The 12,406-nt window shown below is 34.6% G+C and overlaps 2 protein-coding genes across 5 annotated transcripts; one reads left to right on the forward strand and one right to left on the reverse strand.

The window, feature by feature from the left end:
• The first annotated feature begins 6,813 nt into the window (after nt 1-6,813).
• LOC108364601 (endothelial lipase-like) lies at nt 6,814-8,416 on the forward strand. 2 transcript variants are annotated; one of them, XM_017618337.1, is made up of 3 exons: nt 6,814-7,285; nt 7,340-7,517; nt 7,588-8,416. In XM_017618337.1, exons 1-3 carry the CDS (start codon nt 7,252-7,254, stop codon nt 8,372-8,374), a joined length of 999 nt encoding a protein of 332 aa, XP_017473826.1. In that variant the 5' UTR covers nt 6,814-7,251; the 3' UTR covers nt 8,375-8,416. The 2 variants fall into 2 exon arrangements, with proteins under 2 accessions (XP_017473826.1, XP_017473825.1); XM_017618336.1 differs by having other exon boundaries at nt 6,814-7,517.
• Nucleotides 8,417-9,376: 960 nt separating this feature from the next.
• LOC108364600 (zinc finger protein 62 homolog) lies at nt 9,377-12,214 on the reverse strand. 3 transcript variants are annotated; one of them, XM_017618333.1, is made up of 3 exons: nt 12,188-12,214; nt 10,976-11,519; nt 9,377-10,537 (listed from the first exon to the last, which is right to left on the reverse strand). In XM_017618333.1, exons 2-3 carry the CDS (start codon nt 11,477-11,479, stop codon nt 9,593-9,595), a joined length of 1,449 nt encoding a protein of 482 aa, XP_017473822.1. In that variant the 5' UTR covers nt 11,480-11,519; nt 12,188-12,214; the 3' UTR covers nt 9,377-9,592. The 3 variants fall into 3 exon arrangements, with proteins under 3 accessions (XP_017473822.1, XP_017473824.1, XP_017473823.1); XM_017618335.1 differs by lacking the exon at nt 12,188-12,214 and having other exon boundaries at nt 9,377-9,486; nt 9,560-10,537; nt 10,976-12,029; XM_017618334.1 differs by lacking the exon at nt 12,188-12,214 and having other exon boundaries at nt 9,377-9,486; nt 9,544-10,537; nt 10,976-12,029.
• Between the last annotated feature and the right edge of the window lie 192 nt (nt 12,215-12,406).

Genomic DNA, 12,406 nt, shown 5'->3' on the forward strand with positions numbered 1-12,406 from the left:
ATTTTTAGTTTTTAAAACTTTAATCCGATTTTTTTTTTAATTTTCTCGTATGCTGTTTTGTAGCCGATAAAGGCCGGTCCACATAGAACTTTCGCGTTGGCTGTGGCGTTCGCGTGGGTTTGACAGAACCTGCACGACGAGGCAAAAATGCTCACTGTTAAGGAGCATAACACAATGCGCTGCAAGCAGTTTCTTATTTCTTTAAAATTTTTATTGAAGGTGTACTTTAATATCTCCTACCAAAATTTGTGAAAAACACAGTTTCGATAAAAGTGTTGCTTAGGGTCTCATTGTGAATTAAGGTAACTATATATGGTTTGTGTTATAGAATGAACTACATTTTCAATAAAAATTAATGGAAACTTGTTCATAAAGTGAAAGTAATTTAATGAGTTAAATTTTTTGCTAGTTAAAGTTTTTTATTATATTAAATAAATGAGAAATATGGTTGGAAACTGACTACGTAAATAAATTATGTGTTTCGAGCTAAAAAGGCAGAAAGTTAAATATTAGAGAATGTGCGATTTTATCAACTCAGTTTGATTGGGTGGTGGCCGCATTTATGTCTCCTTTCTAAGCGGTTTTCTACAAATAGTTGCTTCACAGCCTCGTCATTTATATAAAGTGACGAACAAAAGTATTGGCACAGTGAATTTTTCACCAATATATGCAAAGTTTTTTATTCTAATTTATTTTCGATAATTTTTTATAAAAAATATAGTTCATTTTACACCAGAAAACGTAATAACAAAATTTCTAAACTTTGTGCAAAACTCAGGAAAATTCATTAAATTTGCACACTAATTTGCAACTTTTTATTCAGTTTTTTAGAAAATTTAGAAAAATTCTATGTATGCAGTTTTATAGCCCATTCAAATTAAGTATAACAAAGTGCAAGTTTGAAGTCGGTAGAAAATCGCGTTGATTTTTGGAAATTTTTTAGTGGAAGGTGTTGCTCATTTTCTCCATACAAAAAATAATTGTCGAATTACTTTGTATGGAAGAACTTGCGTAAAAAAAAAATTACCAAAAATCAATGCGATTTTCTAGCGACTTCAAACTTGCACTTTGTTATACTAAATTTCAATGGGCTATAAAACTGTATACTTAGAACTTTACTAAATTTTCTAAAAAAACTGAATAAAAGGTTGCAAATTAGTGTGCAAATTTAATGAATTTTCCTGAGTTTTGCACAAAGTTTAGAGATTTTGTTATTACGTTTTCTGGTGTAAAATGAACTATATTTTTATAAAAAATTGTCGAAAATAAATTAGAATAAGGAACTTTGCGTATATTGCGAAAAATTCACTGTGGCGATACTTCTGTTCGGCACTGAATACAAATTTGAATATTTTAACTATTTTTTTGGTGTTAGTATTTTATGCCGTGGTATTAAATATATACATATATGTATATGTATGTATATTTGACAATTTATTTTGTATGCATTTATGTTACCCGTTTTACCTTATTTATTGTCGTAATACTTATTCAAAGAAATACGTATAGATAAACTAGTTTTACTCGTAGATTTAAGTAAACAGTTTTAGATGGAATGTTGCCCCTTTTGGGTTTTTGTACGGCAACTTATTTCGCTCAAAATTATATACAAAGAAAAATATACGGAAATGCAATACTAAAAATATGTGTTTATCAAAATATTGTAATGTATACTTACAAAGGTATAATATATATCTAAACACAAAAATGTGAATAATAAATAGTATAAAACTTAGATACATAATTCCGTAGTTTTGATTTTTCTTTATTAATTTTAAGTGCCGTTTTCTCAAGTAGCTTTTAAAATTTATCTACCCTACATTTTAAAACCTACCCTAACTCTTACAAGACCTAAGGAACTATTAAAAAACATCTTCCAAAAATCCTTTTGCATTGATGATAACAATAGTAGCGTTCTTGTACGCGATAGTTTGTACTAGTTTGTACTAACTATCACGTTTTGGTGTTCTTGTACCCAAAAAACTTGTAAGAAAAGGGAAATTGAGAGCGCAAATTGACATTTCTTTCTGAGGAGAAGTTACTAGTTTTTACTGGATAAATTTTTGCAAGTAAGAACTTGCAAGTGAGAAAAACTGCTGATCGCATGTTGCTGGGTGGAATTAAAACTAATAAAAGACATGTTTATGAGGTTTTCATAGTTGAAATTGACAAAATAAACCTATTTAAATATAATATATATTGTTTTAATAGGAACTAGCTGCGAATAAACAAGAAATTAATCAGCTGTTCGTAAAACTTGCAAATTATTACTGGTTTTGCGTTCTTGTACTTTTGTGCTATGAGAGCGAATTCTCAGAAATTAAGTTACTGGAGAATTACTCGCAAGTTACTGGATAATTTGTAAAAGAACACAACTAATAGGAGTGTTCGCTATGCAACTGCCAGTAAGAATTAGCCAGTAACAAAATTCAGAGAAAAGGTACCTTACTCTCCCAAAGAGAGAAACTTAGTAAATTTTGCGCGAACAGGAATTAGCAAACATTAGCAAGCTTCACTGCCAGCTGGCGTCCACGGTTGCATTACGAGCATAATAAATTTTTTAAATTATTTCAGTTGGAAACGAAAACAGGACCTATACCTTTATTTCTTCTTATTCTGACTTTCTTCAACATACGCTTCAATTTCATTGTGGAAGTCACTGTCGGATTTCCTATATCGACAGTGGTGTCGAGTGCGTTCCGATTACGAATACAGCTTTTTCAGCCGAGTACCTTTCAAATGTTTGGAATTAATTAAATTAGTTGAATAAACGAATATTTACATACTTCTTTCATTAGTAAATCGCAACAAGATTGTTCATTTTTAAATTTAACGATACCGTTGATTCAAATTAATGTTGACAAAAATGCAGCCGTGTGCCACAATCCTGCTTGCAAATTCTTACTGGCAAAAATTTTCCCAGCACGAATTTGCAACTTCCCCTCCAAATAAAATTTCAAAATTGTGCTCTCTCCTTGTAAGTTTTACTGGGTTTTTGGCTAAACGAACACGATTTGGTAATAATTGCTACCAACTTGTACAAATTTTTTGCATAGCGAACACTCCTAATATGTACACACATACATACATACATATATTTCCAATCTGGCGCTTCGTGACACTTGTATGACAAAATGTTAAAAAAATAGAAAGTCAAAATTTAAGAAGGGTCTTCTAGATTTGGCTTAATAAAATGAATAAACTAAATTTTTTAGAATATGGAAGAAATCCGCAACACCTTTGGCGAAAAAAATTCAAAAAATCAACGGTAACTTTTAGTCACTTGAAACTTGCACATTAGAAGACTAAAATTGAAGGGGCTAAAAAACAGTACTCGAAAAAATGCTAACACTTCCAAGAAAAAGGTTTGAAATTTAGGTGAAAATTTGTAGCACTTTCATCAAAATTTTTTTATTCAGAATTAATAGATCCCTATAAACATTTTGGCACAGGTTCGAGGTTTGCTCAGAACACAGTTTTCTCGCTCCCTCTTGACAAAATCGGAGGAAGTGAAATCCAGCTAATTTTCGAATGAAAAAAAAAGAAAATAACTCTCATTAAAATTTCAATTCGATAATGGAGAATGGCCTAGTTCTCGAATCGACTAATCTATTCCACATTAGTTATCGAAGGTGAGACTTGGAAAAAATATTGTTTTCCAATCATTTTCGAATTGTTAACCAAGCCCAATGTTTATTGGGGTAATTGGAAGTTGCTAAAAAACGCCTTGTTTTGAGATTTACGTGTAAACTTGTGAAGCACGTAAATTTAAGAGTTTGCACAGTGTTACATGAACGCACCACATAAAATCAAGTAAAAACCAAAAATTTAAAAATTCTTAAAAATAAATTCTTGCGTCTCATTTAAAATTCTTGAATGTTTTCTCTAAAACTGCTTGTAAATTAGACTTATGTATGCTTGTATTCAGAAAGTCAACCTCCTCTCAAGTCACTAAATTTGAGACAATGAAATAGTGACTCTTTTTGTGACTTGAGATGGTTTGGGTATTCAATAAGAATGTCACAAAAAGTTCACTAAAGAAGTGTGGTAAAAACAAACAAGAGACAGTCAACTGATAGCATGTGTATGTATAGCTTTGTTTCTTAACAGATAATTATCACAAATAATCACTAATTTCTGCTGGAAAGCGTTTCTTAACCCAAAAAACTAGCAGAAACTAGCAGCTCTCTCTCGTTCTTAAGCAGCTCTCACTCGTTCTTACGCTCTTACTTTTTTGGCTCTCCTGCTAATTTCTGCCAGTAAAATTTTTACCAGCAGAAACTAGCAGCTGTCAAAATGGATAAACAAAAATTCTGGCCAAATATATTCAATAGTCAAATACACTTAGGTCTCTTTTTATGCGGTACATGCGTTCCTCAGAAAGCCGCATAAAAAAAAATCCGCATAAAAAAGTTCTTTACTTTCATACAAAAACAGGGGATGCGTTCCAGCATTTTCAAAAACCGCATAAATTCAGATACTCTATGTAAAAAATTCTAAAAAACCGCATAAAAAAATCCAGTGAGGCATTATTGAGCAAAAAAAACTATTTATTTCTTCACTTCAACACTTATTATTCCATATAAACCCGAACATTAATGAAATAAATTAAATTTTAAATTAAAATTAACAAAAAATAAAAATAAAAATACCACAATAAATATATGAATTATGTAGAATACATAAAAAAAATTGAGAAAAAAAGGTTTTTTCTTAACAGCGGTCGCCCATCGGCATGCCATGAAAATCAGCTTCTCATAAAAATCCAATCGTTCGGAGTCGGAGTAAAAGTGTAGGTCCCTCCCTTTTGTGAGAAAAGCTCGGCCAAACAGTAAAATTTTGTGTAAGCTCGATTTTGTCGTCAATATTTTTATCAGTTTTGGTACCGATATTTTTATCGATTTTGCTATCGATATTGTTGTCGCTTTTGTTATCGATATTTTTATAGGTTTTATTATCGATATTTTTATCGATATTGCTATCGATATTGTTATTGATATTTTTATCGATTTTGTTATCGACTTATTAATCGATTTTGTTACCGACTTTGTTATCGATTTTTTGATAGATTTTGTAATTGATTTTGTTATCGATTTTGTAATCGATTTATAGATTTTGTAATTCATAATTTGCTCTCTAAGTAACTCGCTAAGTAATTCGTGAATTACCCTGTTTCCACGCCACACATTAGTAATTTGTTTGACAGATCTAGTTCTTGTTCTGGTTCTTCGCTATTTATTATCAGGGCTATTCGCGATCCGGTGCAAATGGCCTAGCATCATTGCATTGCATTTCTATCAGTTGATTAAAAAAGTTTTACCATCACAGTTTAATAAAGGTCGCTCACAATCCATGGGTTATTTCTGCAATTGCATAAATTTGTCAGCTCTTATGCACCGAATCGCGAATATCCCTATTATTTTTGTGTACAGGGAATATCGACGATAGAGCAAAAATTTAAGTTNGCATAAATTTGTCAGCTCTTATGCACCGAATCGCGAATATCCCTATTATTTTTGTGTACAGGGAATATCGACGATGGAGCANGCTTTTGTTATCGATATTTTTATAGGTTTTATTATCGATATTTTTATCGATATTGCTATCGATATTGTTATTGATATTTTTATCGATTTTGTTATCGACTTATTAATCGATTTTGTTACCGACTTTGTTATCGATTTTTTGATAGATTTTGTAATTGATTTTGTTATCGATTTTGTAATCGATTTATAGATTTTGTAATTCATAATTTGCTCTCTAAGTAACTCGCTAAGTAATTCGTGAATTACCCTGTTTCCACGCCACACATTAGTAATTTGTTTGACAGATCTAGTTCTTGTTCTGGTTCTTCGCTATTTATTATCAGGGCTATTCGCGATCCGGTGCAAATGGCCTAGCATCATTGCATTGCATTTCTATCAGTTGATTAAAAAAGTTTTACCATCACAGTTTAATAAAGGTCGCTCACAATCCATGGGTTATTTCTGCAATTGCATAAATTTGTCAGCTCTTATGCACCGAATCGCGAATATCCCTATTATTTTTGTGTACAGGGAATATCGACGATGGAGCAAAAATTTAAGTTATCATCAACAATTTTAATTTATATAGAGAATATTTTATTCATATTATTCTATAACTAGAAAAAGTGCTGGAGGGAGAGCGAATTACGAAGCGTGGAAACGCCATATAATCGATTTATAGATTTTGTAATCGATTTAGTTATCGATATTTTTATCGATTTTGCTATCAATATTATTATCGATTTCGATATCGATATTTTCACCGATTTTTCTATAGATGTTTTTATCGATATTATTATCGCTTTTGTAATCGATNTTTACTGTTGGAAATTTTTGACAGTTGCTCTGGTTCAAAAGAAGTTGAGCAATTAAAATCAGAAATTATACAAAAAAGACTTGTCTTTACCGACATTTATTCTTCTAGAACTAAAAGCCATGAATTTATTAGACGCCTTAGTAATAAAATCAAACCATCAGGCCGGGTTGAAAATTTTCTTTCACCGCATAGTTAACAAAACTTAACAATCCGTAGTACTTTTATATCAATTCGCAAATGCGTTTAATTTAAATCGTTTAGAAAATGCGTCATTTATGTATACCATTTTATAAATTTCGTTTTACACTATACTTTTTGAAACTATTTGGAGTTAATTATTTTTTGTTTCTTAAAAGCAACCCTGCATGCTTAGAAGGCGTGTGTACCAATAATTTCATCCCTAGCATATTCATCCCCGAGGAAGGCAGTCGCCAAATTCACCGAAGGTTGTTTACTGGTTATATTGTGTCTTATCCATACCACGTATTCTACGTTGAAACAAAGCCCGCAGACCAAGAAGAAGGCGCCGAACTGTTCCTTTTTTTAAACTTCGCTCGTTAATAACTCTATATCAATAACTGTAATCAAATTTCATTTTAGTCTACATAAAAATACACTTTTGCGATAACAAATATAACGTTTGCTCTACAATTGAAGTTATTTATGTAGGCCCATAAATAAGCAGTAAAATCACGCTTTCTGCACGCAAACGTGAACATAGATAATCATCGCAATTCAATACAATTGCCGATTACCGTTAAACATGACTGGCGGTATTAAACCCCACTTTATCTAATCTGTTGAAAATGTATTAAGTAATTAACGGCTTAAAAAACATAATCTGGCGATATATAGAGCGCTGATTATCGTGTATGGTTTGAGTAAACTTTTCTTAGCGATCCGTTAAACATGAAAGGGCTGGTACTGATTTGGGGCTTTTTAGGTAAGTATAAGTTAAGATTTTTCCTAACCTTTCAATATATCTTCCATTTCAAAGGAACTGCAGTTGCCTATCCCTTGCGCGTGAGTCTTCTGGATATGGCTGAGACGCCAACCACAAACAAAGTACATTTCTACCTTTACACTGCTTCAAATCCAGAAGAGCCACAAGAGCTTAGTATTGGGGATGTAGATTCCGTAAAAAAATCGCTCTTCGACAAAAGTCGACACACAAAGTAAGTTTGAGAAGATTTTCAAAAGACCTTTCTCTTCTGTTGCACTTAACAATGCATTTATCCATTTAAGAGTTCTGATACACGGCTGGGGTGGAAACTATACAACTTCCCCAAATGGTTTACTGCGACGCGCCTACTTCACACAACAGGATTACAATATAATTTCCGTTGATTGGTATCCATATGCGAAATTGAATTATTTATCAGCACGCGCAAAGGTGCCGGTCGTAGGTGAAAATATAGCCGAGTTTTTGGATTTCCTAAACGAACAATTCCAATTGAGCTTTGACAAAGTGGTGGTGATAGGTCACAGCATGGTCGCACATGCAGCCGGATTTAGTGGGAAACTTGTAAAGCGTGGAAATATTGCTGCCATAGTTTCATTGGATGCAGCTTCTCCACTTTACGATTACAACAGTCCAGACACACGTATATCCAGTGATGATGCCAAATTTGTGCTAAGCATACACACAAATGGTAATTTAAAGGGTTTCCTAAATCCCATCGGCACTGCGTCATTCTATCCGAATTGGGGTCGCGTGCAACCTGGTTGTGGATTAGATTTAGATGGTGCATGCTCTCACAGCCGTAGCGTCACTTTGTTCGCAGAAGCTGTGCGCGGCTACTCATTTGCACCAATTTACGGATGTGGTGATTTTACTGAAGTTTCATCGAAAAGTGGTTGTAATCAAAGTGCAACGCATGTAGAATTCGGTGATCCATTACAGATAGATAAAAATGCGGGCATGTACTATTTTACAACTAACGCAGCATCTCCTTTCGGAGTATTGATTGAAAGAAGGAATAAAGCAAGCGCAAGCGTTGCGGAGTATACAGTCGACGATCGTGATGTGTGAACTAATAATAAAAATTTCGATCATGATCTTCCTTTTTAGTAATAGTCAAATTTGTTGTTATTGTTGCTTCTGTGGAATTTCGCGCGGTCTTAATATTTCTACTCAGACAGCCCAGCTATGAAGAACTGGTGTGTGATGTTCGTCAGGTCTGAATGCCATTTGTAAATATGCTCGACTTAATGTGGGTCTATAAAGATTCGGCCGGGAGAGGTAGCTTCTTGGACGACTACTGCATTTCGAAGTATCGCATGGGAACTCAAGCTTCCTGCAACCTCTTAAATGCCTGTACAGTTCACATCGTTTGGAGTTTAGGTCACACTACAAGGTGAACTAGTGTGGATGTCCCAAATTTGATTCCGGTTGGTTGGTTGTTGGAAGGGTTCAGCTGTGTATAAATTATTGAGTGTCCGGGAGTAAAGGCCGATTAGGGGGCCCGTCTGTTTAAAATTTTATGTTGTTTGAATTTATGGTTTTTGGATTTGGATTTANTTGTTGGAAGGGTTCAGCTGTGTATAAATTATTGAGTGTCCGGGAGTAAACGCCGATTAGGGGGCCCGTCTGTTTAAAATTTTATGTTGTTTGAATTTATGGTTTTTGGATTTGGATTTAAAAAAAATATAAATGCGTCCAGTGCCAGGTTCACGATTTGATCATACTCTCACTGATCTATGTAGTGATTGCTTTAAAAGAAGTGCATGTTTTGCTATTCCTAGTTCTGCTTTCTTCTATAATCCCAAGAAGCCAATTCGGCGCGTTGATAACTCTGGATGTTCAATGAACTGGTTCAAAAAATGGCGCGTGGATATGCAGCGCTCGATGTGCTTTAGCAGCATTTATCCTGCAAATTGGACCTCGTTCGCCTTCACCAACGAATCTGCTTTGCGAGCGCATGAAGGAAGCAAAAATAAATCGATTATGATGGTGGATTTTCCGTAAATATACGTAGCTTTTAAATCTACATACATATTCGAACCCGCAAGTTTGATATTAAATAGTATAAAATTAGTGCATCAAATTTTAATGTATATATTTCTAAATACTCAATTTATTATAAATCATGTGCTTGCTATACTAAAATGCACACGTGCACTTTCCATTGTGATGATCTTAAGCTAGATAAAAATTTGAATTTTAAAATAATTTCAAAACATATACATACAAACACATATATATACGTGTACATACATACAGTGTTATCCTAGCGAATTCTTGAAAGGATTAATTAGTGACAGAATCCATTGTTGAGCCGGTCCCACTGAGCACAGTAGTCACTCCCAATAGAGCATCACCAATAGAATTAACAGGATTCACGGTATTGACAGCCGTTCCGAAAACTACCCCGATTCCACTACTTGGCAGAGCCATACTGGTACTAGTACCAACACCATCTAAAGCAACAGTGCCAGCGATTGCACTGGCAGTGCCCACAATACTTCGACTCAATGCTGCATCGTGAGTTCGCATATGTGCATTCAAGCCTCCTGATTGCGCAAACGTTTTGCCGCACACTTTGCATTCGTGTTTGCGATCTTTAGAATGTAACTTTTTATGTACTCGTAGAGACTTCTTCCTTTGAAATGTTGAACCACACATGTCGCATGCGAATGGCCGCTCGCTGCTATGTGTTACCGCATGTACATTCAGATCATGGAAGCTGTAAAATGCTTTGCCGCAAACTTCGCATTTCGCCGGCCTTTCTCCAGTGTGCCTACGCATATGCGCTTTATAAACGCCGTGGTCACGGCAACGCTTTCCACAAATCTCACAAACTACCGGCCTTTCGCCGGTATGGCGCAACATGTGAGCCTTCAACTCTTTATCAGTGAAGAAATCATTGCCACATTCCTGACATTTGTGGGCCTTTATGCCAGTGTGCCGAATTTTATGACGTTGCAGGTTACCAGTTTGTGAAAATTTCTTGCCACAAATATCGCATACAATGCCGGTATGTTTCCACTTATGGGCTCGCAAATTTCTCTCAGCCCTGAATAGTTCACCACATTCCTCACATTTGAATTTCATATTTGGCTCCTTGGGCTTTCTTTTTTTCGGGTTATGGGTTTGTCGGTGATGTGTTAACATGCTGCGTTTTGTTTTGTATGATCGCATGCAGTCCGGACAAGGGTACGGAAGTGAATCAATATCTTCTTGTGGTTTTGGTTTCTGATCAAAAGGTAAACAAAAAATGGTGAATATCAAATTCTGCAATACAACAGTTTATATAGAATGAAATCAAATCGCATTTAATGGAATCAAAAGGAATTGTTGAACTGTTTTACTGCAATCTCTTTGATTTATTCTTAATGTCGGCGCGAGGTCAGTGTTTACTGTATTAAACACATGAAAATACTTTATTTTTCCAATATATTTCTCTCTCCTCCGGAGATCGTTTTTCATGCATAAAGGGAAAATTATGATTTTTCATGTGTTTTAATACATTAGACACCCTGACCTCGATCCGGCATTAAAAGGGAATTGTTGAACTTCTACTGTTTCTTTTCATATAGGCAAGACTTTCAAATGCGGTATATAGAGAGAAACTTGTTCAACGTGTAACGTGTCCTTAATCAAGTTTCCATCTAGTTCAAGACGTGAACTTACCTCCTCATCTGAGGAATCGTTTGGGTGCCAATCCGCATCATTTGCATCCCTTTTATCATCGGTTGAATTTGTGTCACTATCATCGTCATCATCTACATCTTTTTTGCGCTTAGACTTCTCTTCTCGCTCCTCAATGCTCTCCTCTAATTTCTGTAAGTCAACGAAGTCAAATGGCTTCTCTTCAACTGTAGGTTCGTCGGGATCCGAATCTGGGGCATCAAAGCCCACAGACTCCCCTCCATCGTCACTGAGGTATTCTTCTTCGCTTTTTATGGGATCTACGTCAACTTTGATGGTCTCAGAGACATTTGAGGTACTCTTTTCAACTTTTTCGTCTTTGGGCGTCAGATGCTCATCTTGGAAATGTTGAGGGAACTGCTCGAACTCTACTTTGATGCCGCACAAACAACACGCCACATTGTAGGTATTCGAGCTTAGGCAATAAATCTCACCACATTTGAAGTTATGAAATTTACTCGCATCCGGCGGCACAAGTTTTAACATTTTCGTGATTTAATATGGTGAATTTTATTCTTTTAAAGTTCTAAAAATGGAAAATATTTAAGCAAATAGCGAAATCCACGACAACAAAAAACTCACTTTTTTTTTTTTTTGGGTTTGGAGATGCCACTAGGCATCAAATTTAGATTGGCGAATGGTTCTTTTAGAGCCGTACGTTGCCAGGTTATTCTTACAAATTAACATTCTTGTCGTAGTTTGTTGCGAGCGGCGATTCCTTTTCTTGACTCCAGATAAGACTCCATCGAAGGGCAAGCAAGGTGACTCACATACTTATTTATGTTTACATCATTTTTCAGGTAATAATATAGAACCAAAACATGAGAGTATATTCTAATTCAATTGAACAAGGTACAAATTTTGCCTACAAAGTTGATTTATATGAATCTTACATCACAAGATTTCGAGCAAACAGTAATACAGAGTATTAACCAGTACAACTAAAAACACAAAAATAATTAATATACAATGCATACGATAAGACCCATTAGGACAGGGGCATTGGTTCAACATAAGAAAGAGGTATACATTATGATTATGCAAGAATGTGTATCTTATCTATTTGTACATCAACGANGGCGGCACAAGTTTTAACATTTTCGTGATTTAATATGGTGAATTTTATTCTTTTAAAGTTCTAAAAATGGAAAATATTTAAGCAAATAGCGAAATCCACGACAACAAAAAACTCACTTTTTAATAGCATGTCAAAAATGCAACCAGTGCTGCCAAGTCTGAGCTCTACATGGTCTGGTGATGCCGGGTAAATATTTTTTTACTCCCAACACGTACATACATATTTTGCTCTCTACTTTTTCACAAATTCACTACTTTATAAGCACTTTCAAATCAATTTTAAATAATCTACTCGACAAGTATATTGTGGTAGGTAGTAATAAAATAATCTCGGCA

Source organism: Rhagoletis zephyria, unplaced genomic scaffold (genome assembly GCF_001687245.7).
Source record: "Rhagoletis zephyria isolate East Lansing unplaced genomic scaffold, Rhagoletis_zephyria_1.1 Rzeph_scaffold_01606, whole genome shotgun sequence".
NCBI lineage: Eukaryota > Metazoa > Arthropoda > Insecta > Diptera > Tephritidae > Rhagoletis > Rhagoletis zephyria.